This window comes from Coccinella septempunctata, chromosome 1 (genome assembly GCF_907165205.1).
Source record: "Coccinella septempunctata chromosome 1, icCocSept1.1, whole genome shotgun sequence".
Lineage (NCBI taxonomy): Eukaryota > Metazoa > Arthropoda > Insecta > Coleoptera > Coccinellidae > Coccinella > Coccinella septempunctata.
The window spans coordinates 53397587-53409975 of NC_058189.1; the positions used below are offsets into that span (position 1 = coordinate 53397587).

The following is a 12389-nucleotide window of genomic DNA, read 5'->3' on the forward strand; positions in this document are numbered from 1 at the left end:
GTCTGTTTGTCATTAGTGTAGAGTGGAGTGGAGTGCGGTTGAGCGTAATGGAGTGGAGTGTAGCGTTGAGCCGGTTATATAAAGTGAAATCCAGTATATTTGAGTGCAGTAAAATTTAGTTTCGAGTGAGAAAATAAACAGGGAGTGTTGATCAGACTACTTGCAGCGATAAACGAATAGAGGACAATAAAAGAAGAAAAACTAAAATTTTATTCTATAGATAACCTTTCTCGCGACACCTAACCTAACTTTATTTAAAAACAAATCGAACAAATGAAATATTAAAATGTTAAAAGTTTGGAAATATAAAAACTCTATTCGGCTGTATTCTTCAATTTCGACAGAGTAAATTATGAAAAATCATCTGGATTGTCTCAAATTATGAATTGTTTCTTCTAGGAAATGGAAAAGTGTAGTCGGATTAGAAGTACATGCCCAAATTACATCGAAAACAAAGCTTTTTTCTCCCTCTTCTTCGGAATTTTTCTCACCTGTTAACAGTAATGCTTCATTTTTGGATGCTTCATTACCTGGCACCCTTCCTGTACTTAATAAATCTTGTGTTGAAGCTGGTGTAACAACTGCCTTAGCTCTGAATTGTACCCTGAACATGGTGTCTATGTTTGATAGAAAACATTACTTTTATGGAGATATGCCTGTACGAAACATTCTTTGCAGATATAGCCTCTGAATGAGAGGTTGCCATTGCTACAATTTTCATCTATTATCCAATTCTATCATTACCCACTCAATTACATAGCGTTTTTAGGCTGGTTATCAAATTACTCAACAAAGAAGCCCACTGGCTCGAAATGGTATCCTACAATTTTTTGTATACACTCCTGGCGTTCATAAATCACCTTATAGTAAAGAAGTTAGAATCAAACAGTTGCAACTGGAGCAAGATAGTGGAAAAAGTTTACATGATACTGATCGTAGCTTAGTAGATTTAAATCGAGCAGGGATGGGATTAATGGAACTAGTTTTTGAACCTGATCTGAAGGATGGAGAGGAAGCTGCTGCTCTTGTCAAAGAATTAATAGCTATATTAAAAGCAATAGGAACTTGCTCTTGCAAAATGGAAGGTATTTTATAGTGTCTTGGCTTGACTTCAAATCGCCTTTCTTTAAGAAAGAAGGTACAAGTGTAATCAATACTACTTCATTGTAGCTCAAAAAAAGCATATAAAATTTTCTTGAGAAGTTATGCAATACTGTTACAACTCTTCTGTTATGAACCTTACCTGTGAAATTATCTAAAACTCTTGGTGAGTTACTTGAGGATAGTTTAATTGAAAAATATTTCAGAGGGTGCTTTGAGAGTTGATGCAAATGTTTCCATTCATAGAAACGGGGAACCCTTTGGTGTAAGAACAGAAATAAAAAATATTGGTTCAGTTAGAGGGGTAGCATCTGCTGTTCAGTACGAAATAGACAGACAAATTAAAATGAAAGAAAAGGGACAAAATATAATTAATGAAACTAGATCATGGAATGCAACAAGTAAATCAACATTACCTTTACGTGATAAAGAAGAAAAGCAGGTATTCTAGGTATATTGTTTATAAGAATTGATAGAGCAGCATATCAACGCCATTTCAGGACTACCGTTACATGCCTGAGCCCAATCTTCCCCCTCTTCATCTCTCTTATGGAAATTTCATTCCAGAATCAGTCGATGTGGAGCCCCTCAAGAAAGCATTACCTGAATTACCAGCTCAGACAAGAATTAGACTAAACAAAGAGCTTGGATTGACTGAAAATCAAGCAATACTTTTAGTGGTGAGTTCATTATTACTACCAAACCCCAAACAAAGGTATATTGTGCAACTCAAACAGAGAAATTCTTTATGAAAAAAATTTTTTCCTTGAAATTTGTAATTTTTAAGTTTGCACAAGTTCAACAAGACTTTCAGATTCTTTTGGATATTTATTTCAGAATGATTCTACATTGTTGACCTTATTTGAAAAAGCTCTGGAGGTCAAGAGTCTCAAACCGCCATTGTTAGCCAATATAATTATATATGAATTTTCCAAAATAATTACTGACTTCGATTCAAGACACGAAGAAATGTGAGTATCAATTATGTAGAAATTGAAATTACAATTTTTGAATAAATAATTGTTGTTTGCTTCTGCATCAATTCCATTTATTACTCTTGTTATATTATCTATTTTTTAAACAAACTTCTCCTTTGCATCCATGTATTCCTTTTTTCAGACCTCATTGGATACATTTTTTAGCTGATTGTGTAGATTTATTGGATACAAGACAAATTAACAGAAATACACTCCGTTACTTGTTCAAGACTTTATCTGAAGGCTGCAGAGAAGATGCATTACAGGTATGGAACAAAAGGAAAATGTATATCCCATTAAAATCAATATATTTTTAGATTGTAAAAACACAGGATCTTTTTCAAATAACTGATGCACAAGAACTAGAAAAATGTTGTGAAGAAGTATTAAAAGAAAATGAGAAAATTGTCAGCCTCTATAAAGGGGGAAAGAAAAAGGTCTACAAGGCATTAATGGGAAGATTATCCGCGAAAACTCAGGATAAAGCAGATATGGCTAAGTGTGATGAAATTATGAAAAAATTATTAAATAAGTAGAATAGCAAGCACCGTGATTATTCTGAATAAAACTTAAACCTCAATACCTCAAAAACTCGGAAACTTAAAACAGGAATTCATACAGAAAAAGATTCATTATAAAAATATTCCTGCCATTTCACTTCACAATGATATTTTTGAATACTTTTCACTGGATTAGGTATGGATAGATTCAAAATTGCGAACTGTAGTGTGCCAACAACGTCTATAATTTTTTCAGATATTGATTTTCTCAAGATCTTAGGGGACGTATAACAAGTTTCGTAGGAGCTTGCACTTGTAAGCAAGAAAAAAAATCTCTTTTGAAACTAATAAAAGCCCAATAAGGTAAAGATTGCTTTAATAAAAATTTCATTATTTTCACTTAAATATGATTTATAAGTATCACAAAATGAGTTATGGATAAATATTCATTAGGAAAATTATATCGTGTAAAAAAAATTAATAAATTAAAATGAGCCTATAAAATTCTTCCAAAAAAATCACTCATGGCTGATGAGTATTCTATCTCCATCCTGCATCGAATAAAAACCAATTTCTCTCTGTTCTTCCAGGTTTATTTGTAAATTAGAAGCTTCCCCTCTTATATGAATCAAATTCGGTCTGTAACTAAGCTTGAAGAATTTCTGTGCTAGCATTACTAGCTTCTGGACAACAATAGTCTTCGGTAATTTTTTTGTTACCACCTTCCCTTCATGCTCAAATCTCAACTCAATGAGTGTATTGGATATTGATTGTGGTTTAGTAACCAACTCTCCCTCATCTGGTTCCCCATACACTAAAAATTAAAAAATGGCGTGAAAATTCATAAAAATACACTGCGCAAAAAAATTAACGCACATTATGGAAATCTCAAATTTATTCTACAACTGAAGGTGTTCTCAATGATAATTATTTTTATCAGAATTATGCATGCATATGTTATCCACTTTCAACGGTTTTCTTCAATACAGATGTTTTTTCCCAGCAGGAATAAAAAAAGATGATATTATCAGATTTTGAATGTATTGGCTCCATTCTAAAATCAGTTGTTCTCGATCAATTCTAGTGATCAATAGTTTTTCTTTCGTTTGATTTTCTACACTCGATCGCTATGCAACGCGAAACACGCAATTTGACCCAAGAGGAATGTGCCCAAGCGGTAGTTTTGCGAGAAGAAGGGTGGACATACACAAGAATTGCAGAAAGGTTTGGAGTTTCCCATACAAGTGTGTCCAGAATGTTGCAGCGATTCAGGGAGACAGGTATGAATGTCCGAAGACCAGGACAGGGTAGACCACGGGTAACAACTGCCATTCAAGAACGTTACTTGAGAGTTTCTTCTTTGAGACAACGGTTTGCAACCGCTCGCCTTCTTCAAATTCAGCTTGAGCAAACTCATGAGGTGCAAATAAGCACTCAGACAATAAGAAATCGCCTCAGAGAATATGATTTAAGGCCTCGTGTCGCGGCAAGAGGCCCAGCTCTTACCCCAGCCCATCGAAGGGCGCGTTTGGATTTTGCGAGAGATCATATCCATTGAGAAGAGGCCGATTGGGAAAGAGTTCTCTTCACAGATGAGTCTAGATTCTGCCTCTACCATTGTGATCGACGTTCCCTTGTATACAGACGTCCACATGAAAGATATGCTCAGTGCAATTTCCTGAATACTACTGGTTTCAGGGAAGGATCGATTATGGTATGGGGGTGGAATATCTTTGACTGCTCGCACAGACCTAGTGGTCGTTGATAATGGAGCTATGAATGCTGATAAGTATATAAGGAACATTCTTGAAGAGCATGTAGTGCCATTTGCCCCATACATTAGTGAAAATTTCATTTTTATGGATGATAATGCCAGACCCCATCGTGCGCGCATCGTTCAGGAGTCTCTCGAATGGAATGGCCAGCAAAAAGTCCAGATCTCAATCCGATTGAGCAGGTTTGGGACAACCTCAATAGAAGGCTGAGAAGTTCAGAAAATCATCCAGCTACTCTTAATGACTTAGGAATCCAACTCGGAGAAATTTGGGAAGGATTAGATCAGAACATTTTAAGATCACTCATTTTGAGTATGAACCGTCGTTGCCGAGCTTCAATTAACGCAAGGGGTGGAAATACCAAGTATTAAATCACTTATCAGCATTTCAGTATTTTGAAAAATTGTTCATTTCTCTTGTTTCACATAAGATTCGGTGAAATCCTGAAATTTTCCTCCATTTAATGTGTCTTGTTTCGTTCAAAACCTTCCCGAGAGAACATAAAAAATAAGTTATAAAGTCAATGTAGAGTTAACTTTCATTAAAATTGAGATTTTCAGAATGTGCGTTAATTTTTTTGCGCAGTGTATTAAGAGAGTTCTATAATGGACGAGTATATCCGGGATAGAGTGGAGAGGAATGGCTATAGGGTCACACAATGATCATAAAGACATAAACGTTTTGTCTATTATCAAGTTGCATGAGTCAATTCTTATCCACTTTATCTTGCAAGTACAATGTGCAGGTTGAAAATTGTGTCAACCAGTAAGTTACCGACAATGAGTGATGTCTTTAACATTTAGATTTCGCACTGCTTCCTTTTTTTTTTGGTATGGACCAAAACATGCAAATTTGTCCACCCTATACAAGAATTCAATTTAGATCGAGACTTACTATCAATTAACTCCAGAAATCTATTGTGCGATCTTATGAACTGTTCTCTTTCTGGAGTATTGCAAACCCTTAACCATTCTAAACCATATATTTTCATATAGTCATATTCTGCTTCTCTTCTCATATATGGTTTCAAATCAGTTCCGTTCAATACCTGAAAACAAGTCGTTGAAGAATTAAATACATTGATGATGATTCCACAGAAATTCTATTCAGAAAAAAAAACCGAATAAAAACATGTACTTGCCTTCAAGTTTCCTATTCTAGCAACTATAATTTCGAAACGACTGGCCTCACTCTCTTGTTCGAGGACGGGATTCTTGATAAATCTCAATTCTTCCAAGTTTTTCATTCTATTCAACTGGCTAACCGAATCCCACTGTAAAATAATATCGCTTCATAAACACATACAATCAGGTAAATAATGACTCACATTATCAATGAGGTTATTGCTGATGGCCAATTTCTTCAACTTCAAGAAAGTGTCTACTTTGGGTTTATGACCTATGAATTCTATTTTTTTAAGGCCCACATTTCCAACAAAGAGCTCCTCCAAATTTTCAAGTGTACTCAATTTGCATATTTCGCTCCATTCTCCTATTTCGTTATCTTCGATGTCAAGTACTTTCAAATTTTTGAGTATTTCTGATGGTGTATCTAGATTCTTTATATTATTGAAAGGCACTCTTAATTCTGTTATATTCGGAAAAGCTAATGTTACTTTTAAGATATCCTCCCATGTTAAACGCATCTTTGTACATATTAGGGTTTCAACAGTGGGCAAATTGAAATCTTCAATATTGGCAGGAATTGTAAGTAAATTTTCACTGAAAAATCAACAAAAATTAAACAAACTGACAGAAAATCTCTGGATTTTGAGTAAAACCAAATAAAGAAGTTGAGTAGAGTACAGAAAATTCACAAAACACAGAGGCATAGGTAGAATATAATGAAATATTTTAAACATAAGCAAAGAAGTAATCATTTGCCTTAAATCTTTCCTATCTCAAGAATCTGAAGTGTTACCTCACATTCAGCCAACACAGTTGATCCAGTTGTTTACATATCTGAAAAACTATTTCCCATGAGGAAATCAAATTTAAACTCAGATCTAATTCTTTGATATTGGGGCAGAGATCTTTCAATTGATTATTTTTTCCAGCTGAACTTATTTTTTGCTTTCTCAAGTCAACTACTTGCAGGGAATCAAAGTTGCTATAAAAATATTACAATATATAGACCTTGAAAGAAATAGTATTAAATTGTTAAATTTTTCTATGCAATAAAAAAAAATTAATATAATTGAAAATTAAATGGAGTTGGAAAATTCAGTATAATTTTCATTCTTACCTCTGCTTATCAAGGACCTTCTCAAAACCTACCATTTCTAAAAATGGAGCATTAATACATTGTTGAAAATATAATAATTCTTGTTGAAAATCTTGAGCTATTGAGACATTATCCTTCTTCCCATATCTTTTCATAATAGAAGAAATAATAGATTGCCCGAGTTCAACTTTTTCTGGTCTGACAAATGTTCCAGACGTCTGAAAACTGTACAAACTAAACTTATACAAATCGGTGTTATACATAGATATATAGATTATTTTATATTATATATCCCTAATCCGAAAAAGCAATAATATATTTAATGGGCCTGTTACCTAGCTTCAAAATACTGTTTTCCATTGTGATGTCCATTGTGTTTTCCTCTCTTTGGATCGTCCCAGTCTATCCCCAACCAAGTAGATGAATAACCTTCAAGACAGCCCATATATTTTATAGTACCTATATGACCAGAGCAATCAATTCTTGAACCTACTTGCATTATATTATTTTCACTAGAACAAAGTTTTCAAAGTAAAATTGTAGAAAAAATCAACTGATAGTACCTTTCGATCATTGTCATTATCCTTCAAAATGACAAACCTTCATCAAATATTATCAACACTGTTTCCCAATGGGTACCTGATAGTTTCAATATACAAATATGTTACATATGAAACAATCAATTAATCAGATTATTATTAGAAAAAAATAGCTACCGGGTGAATATATTTATTTATTTATTTATTATTTCTGACAGATCTAGTAGTCCTAGTGTCATATCCAGATGTCAGATTGGTTGTGTTGTGTGAACTACTATTCGACGATTTTGAAAAATTTTCGTGAAACAAAATCGTTTTGCTGAATGGAACTGAACTAGCAATATACATAGGAGATAGTTGTTGTAGTTTTTAATTATAACTTTTTTGAATATTCAGTCTTTCAACTCCAGTTTCGAGTACAGTTTCTGACTTAACTGTCAAAACAGTGACAGCAAGTTCAGGGTGGATGATTGATGGTTAAGTTAATGCACTTTCATTTTTCATTAAAAAAGCTGTACGTAACAAAATAGTTCTTTATTACTTTTATGGAGTTGAGAGAAAACAATTAAAAAATCAAAAGAATTCTTTTTCGGATACTATGAAAATGGAAACATATGATGTCATAGTCAATCAACCGGTGGTGATAGATAATGGATCTGGTGTTATAAAGGCTGGATTCGCTGGTGATCAAATACCTAAGTGCAGATTCCCAAATTATGTCGGACGCCCTAAGCATGTACGTGTTATGGCAGGAGCATTGGAAGGAGACGTCTTCATTGGACCCAAAGCTGAAGAACATAGGGGTTTGCTTTCCATTAAATATCCAATGGAGCATGGACATGTAACAGACTGGAATGATATGGAAAAAATTTGGACATACATTTATTCTAAAGATCAACTATCTACTTTTTCTGAAGAACATCCCGTACTTTTAACTGAGGCACCTTTGAACCCCAAACCAAATAGAGAGAAAGCTGCAGAGTTGCTCTTTGAATCATTCAATGTACCAGCACTTTACATTTCTATGCAGGCTGTATTGAGTTTATATTCTACAGGGAGAACAACTGGTGTGGTTTTAGATTCTGGGGATGGTGTTACACATGCAGTACCAATATATGAAGGGTTTGCAATGCCTCACAGTATAATGAGGGTAGATATTGCTGGTAGAGATGTATCTAGATATTTAAAAATTTTGCTCTGTAAAGAAGGTATTAATCTTCGCACAACAGCTGAATTTGAAACTGTTCGCACAATCAAAGAAAAAGTATGTTATTTATCAGCTAACCCTATGAAAGAGGAATCTGTTGAAGCTGAACACATGCCTTATACTCTTCCTGATGGAAACATAGTAAAAGTAGGACCAGCTAGATTCAGAGCACCTGAACTTTTGTTTAGACCAGATCTTATTGGTGAAGAATGTGAAGGTTTGCATGAAGTGCTTGTATTTTCCATACAGAAGTCTGATTTGGACTTGAGGAAAATTTTATTCAAGAATATTGTTTTATCGGGGGGCTCAACATTATTCAAAGGTTTTGGAGATAGACTATTGGCTGAAATAAAAAAACTTGCACCAAAGGATGTTCAAATAAAAATATCTGCTCCTCAAGAAAGATTATATTCTACTTGGATAGGTGGCTCTATTTTAGCGTCTCTTGACACATTTAAGAAAATGTGGGTCTCCAAGAGAGAGTTTGATGAAGAAGGGCAGCGAGCTGTTCATCGAAAAATGTTTTAAGTTTAAATCAATTCTTATTATTGAATAGGTAGCAACTTACTTTTAGTATAAGTGATAAATTATATTTGCTATTAACATGCCTAAAGCAATTTATTCTACTCAATTTTTTTTATATATATATAAAATGTAACAAATAAGCTGTTTCCATAAAAAATTCTGTTTTAATTTATTTTTATGTATAATGTCCAATTAAAAAGTACCGTAAACAAATTTTTCCTCATTTTTATTATGATTACTATTTTATTTATATATAATTTAGATATTTTCTAGGAAGTATCGATTTTTAACCGATAGATACTTTTTTCAACTCTCTAGAATGCATTTTTAACGAAAAAATTAATGTTTATGATCAGTTGGTTTAATTTTTCCAATTTTATATATATTTTTCACCAGTGCAACGCTAGTTTTAGCTATTTGCTATAATTTTTTGAAAACGTGGCACCAGATAAAAATTTTGTGCTTTGCAACTTTGCATAGGTCACTGATCGCAGAAAACTACGTTTAGATTGGTTATATATTTCTGTGACATAACCATTTTCATCATAACTCATAACCTCAACCACAACAAATAACAACCATAGACAAACTACTGATAAAAACGTGAAAAAATTTTCGGGCAAATTGTTTTAAGTAAGGAATCAAAATGTTTACAGAAAATTTATTCGAAGAAACATTGAACTTATATAAAGATAGTAGATCAAAATCCATCACGTTGGACTGTATACGGAGTTTTTTAAGTAATGAATCATTTGAAAAATCATTTGTTTCACATATAAACAAGTTATTGAGTGCATCGTCTACAAGATTGGATGGTTTACAATTAGTGACAGAATGTATTGAAGAAATAACTCCAGATGTACTGTTCGAGCACGGATCTTTTTGGGTAAAGTGTTGTTTGACGAATTATGAACATAGTTTGAATAAAGAAATACATTTGAAGGCAATCCGTAGTATTGTTGAATGTGCACAGAAACATTCAGAATTCAGTAGAAAATTAGGTGCTGAATTTCTTACCACCATTCTAGACGTATCATTGAATGATGAAACAGATTTATGTGTGAAGAAATCTTCACTAGAGTGCATTATTTCATGTTTGAAGTACTTTTCCAGTTTTTGTAAACAACATAGGAGAAAAATTGAAGATTATCTGTTGAGCTTCTTGGAATCACCATCGGAAAAGTTAGTGGCAGACTCAGGAGTGGCATTCATTCATTGTCAGAAAGTTCCAAGTTGTGGCAACTCGACAATTAGTTGTATCAATAACTTAACTATCTGTCTGAGAAAATTATGTGTAACATGTCACCAATGCCTAGATGAGATCTTTGAACAGTGGTTGGAAATTGAAAGATTTGAGATGGAAGATATTGAGCCTTTTAATATCAGTGGCCCACCTCCTCATTATAATTCATACTTGAAAGTACAGTACAGGACGCAAGTTATAGTAAATGTTTTACAGTGGGTAATAACATTCTTCTCAGAAGGGGCTGCATTTGAGCTGTATCCAGAAATTTTCAGCCTTCTTGAAAGAGCATTATCGATACATAAATGTACGAAACAGGATTCCATTGAAACTAAATATTTTTCTTTCAATTTGATGCAGATTCAAACAAAAGTTTTGCAAGTGCTGAATACCTTAATTTTTTCTTTAAAAACAAGTATAGCTCCATTTTATCCTCTGATTTCAGAAATAGTAAGAGATCTCAATAAAAATAAAAATTGTGACTGCTATTTGAGTTGCAGTTTATTCCAAGAGTATTTGTATGAAATATTGCTAAATTTGTCGATAATAGGGCATGGATTAGAAAAACCACTTCAGAATATTTTGGTTTCACAAATAATAAAAAATAATACCCCTATTGAAGATGGTGTTACTGTGAAAATGCATGCAAATATGGTGGGAAAATCATCAAAAACAAAACAGAACATGATACTTAAAAGCATGAATTCTAAAAATAATAGAATGGAGAAAGCTTCTTCATGGACAAAGGCTAAGTTGGAAGCTTCCATCAGTTCACTAAAAGGATTATTGATTCTCATCCGAAACAATTCTCTCAATGATGATGCTTTAGACAAAATTACCTGCTTTCTCATAGATAATATTTTGCTTCTTCAGAAAGGAAATATCAAACCTCCGTTTGATAACCAACAATCCCAAGAATTATTGTATGAAATACTATGTTTAGTATTTGAGCATGAACGTCCAAACATTTGTTGGAAATATGGTCAACAGATAAATAAGATTCTTGTTACTGGGTGTGTTAGTGAAAACCTGAACATATCTTCAATTTGTGGGGCAAGTTTAAGGAGTATGGAAAAAATTTTTCATGCATTGATAAGTGCGTCAAGTGTTTGCACAAATGGATATTCTGAATTGTCCAAAAATTTCTTAGCTGAAAATGGTCAGAGACTTACAGAAACAAAACTTTCTACTGATACTTTTCTAGAGGAGAATGAAATAAGAATTTTGGAAAATAATGTGCTGGTACCAGCAAAAATAGAAAACCAAACAGATGATCAGGAAGTAGAGACCCAGGTTACTCAAACGGAAAATGAAGTAATAGAGAATAGAGATCAAGCAAATTCAGAACTGAAGGAAATAATAACTGAAAATGAATCAATGCATTTAGAAGATAACAATATTCTGAATGAGCAGATATGTTTAAAAGAAAAGGAAATTGGTATAGATGAAAATTTACAAATGGAGCCAGTACTCAAAAAGAGGAAGGTTGAGGAAAGTGTGGCAAATTTGTTTGCAAATGAATTCAATGAAGATTATAGTTAAGTTTGTTTATATTAAATATTCATTTTTAAAGATCGAGAATAAATGTATGCATATACCAATAATAAACAATGTATAAGTTTTTTGCTTTTTCTATTTTTAATACAAATTTTGTATTAGAGATCATTTTGATTTGGAATTGAATATTTAATCAATTGAAAATGTGAACTAATACATTTCTTTATGAAGACTACGGATGTTTTGAGCAATTTGTAAATTATCTATAAACCATGTTAAAGAACATAAAGGTTTTCTCTTACAGGGTACACAAAATCAGTATTTAATTTCACAGGTTTTGGTCAACTTCACTATGCAGTCCAGAATATATTATTATCCATGTTACCAAAAATCCAGCAAACGAAGTCATGAAGCCTTCTTTACATATTTCCCATGCTCCACCGTATTCTTCTTCGTCCACGTTTTGAAAATTTGAAAAATAATAGTAAACGATGCCTGCGTTCAATAACACAAATAATGATAGGCCAATGAACCCATTCAACGGAATCAATCCCCATAAAAGTCCTAACAAGAGTCCTATGACTTGCCTGGCCCAATAAATTACATCTAGTAATTCCTCCTTATCGGGCCACACAGAATTTGCAGTACATGCTCTTACCCAAATTGAAGGTAATTCTTTTTCTATATTATTAGTTTTGATATTCATAATTTTCATTCATATGAATATTCTCAATAAATTTTAATTTTTTTGCTTAATCATAACCTCTAAACTTGATTAGTGAACCGTGAACCATAGACCTAA

The 12389-nt window shown here is 33.1% G+C and overlaps 4 protein-coding genes across 4 annotated transcripts; 2 read left to right on the plus strand and 2 right to left on the minus strand.

Annotated features, from left to right (window-relative positions):
* Window positions 1-212: 212 nt before the first annotated feature.
* On the plus strand, window positions 213-2619 carry LOC123312889 (glutamyl-tRNA(Gln) amidotransferase subunit B, mitochondrial). Its single transcript, XM_044897459.1, has 8 exons — window positions 213-345; window positions 400-658; window positions 770-1085; window positions 1308-1543; window positions 1602-1781; window positions 1939-2072; window positions 2221-2344; window positions 2396-2619. The coding sequence occupies exons 1-8, from the start codon at window positions 287-289 to the stop codon at window positions 2612-2614; spliced, it is 1527 nt and encodes a 508-aa protein (XP_044753394.1). The 5' UTR covers window positions 213-286; the 3' UTR covers window positions 2615-2619.
* Window positions 2620-2939: 320 nt separating this feature from the next.
* LOC123314583 (tubulin-specific chaperone E) lies at window positions 2940-7334 on the minus strand. Its single transcript, XM_044899949.1, has 8 exons — window positions 7140-7334; window positions 6912-7088; window positions 6598-6801; window positions 6274-6462; window positions 5681-6074; window positions 5495-5626; window positions 5248-5401; window positions 2940-3392 (listed from the first exon to the last, which is right to left on the minus strand). The coding sequence occupies exons 1-8, from the start codon at window positions 7154-7156 to the stop codon at window positions 3097-3099; spliced, it is 1563 nt and encodes a 520-aa protein (XP_044755884.1). The 5' UTR covers window positions 7157-7334; the 3' UTR covers window positions 2940-3096.
* Window positions 7335-7535: 201 nt separating this feature from the next.
* Window positions 7536-9058, plus strand: LOC123314589 (beta-centractin). Its single transcript, XM_044899960.1, has one exon. It carries the CDS (start codon window positions 7714-7716, stop codon window positions 8848-8850), a length of 1137 nt encoding a protein of 378 aa, XP_044755895.1. The 5' UTR covers window positions 7536-7713; the 3' UTR covers window positions 8851-9058.
* A 2564-nt stretch (window positions 9059-11622) lies between these two features.
* On the minus strand, window positions 11623-12377 carry LOC123309336 (respirasome Complex Assembly Factor 1). The gene has a single exon (XM_044892405.1). The coding sequence runs from the start codon at window positions 12300-12302 to the stop codon at window positions 11916-11918; it is 387 nt and encodes a 128-aa protein (XP_044748340.1). The 5' UTR covers window positions 12303-12377; the 3' UTR covers window positions 11623-11915.
* Window positions 12378-12389: the final 12 nt, after the last annotated feature.

Bases quoted from the DNA above. Each gene is read 5' to 3' on its own strand.
- LOC123314589 (XM_044899960.1), top strand. From the start codon at position 7,714: ATGAAAATGGAAACATATGATGTCATAGTCAATCAACCGGTGGTGATA.
- LOC123312889 (XM_044897459.1), top strand. From the start codon at position 287: ATGTTAAAAGTTTGGAAATATAAAAACTCTATTCGGCTGTATTCTTCA. The intron at 346-399 runs GTAAATTATGAA...TGTTTCTTCTAG, and splicing joins TATTCTTCAATTTCGACAGA to GAAATGGAAAAGTGTAGTCG. The intron at 659-769 runs GTACGAAACATT...TAGCGTTTTTAG, and splicing joins ACTTTTATGGAGATATGCCT to GCTGGTTATCAAATTACTCA.
- LOC123309336 (XM_044892405.1), bottom strand. From the start codon at position 12,302: ATGAAAATTATGAATATCAAAACTAATAATATAGAAAAAGAATTACCT.
- LOC123314583 (XM_044899949.1), bottom strand. The intron at 5,627-5,680 runs GTGAGTCATTAT...ATTATTTTACAG, and splicing joins GCAATAACCTCATTGATAAT to TGGGATTCGGTTAGCCAGTT. The intron at 5,402-5,494 runs GCAAGTACATGT...ACTTGTTTTCAG, and splicing joins CTAGAATAGGAAACTTGAAG to GTATTGAACGGAACTGATTT.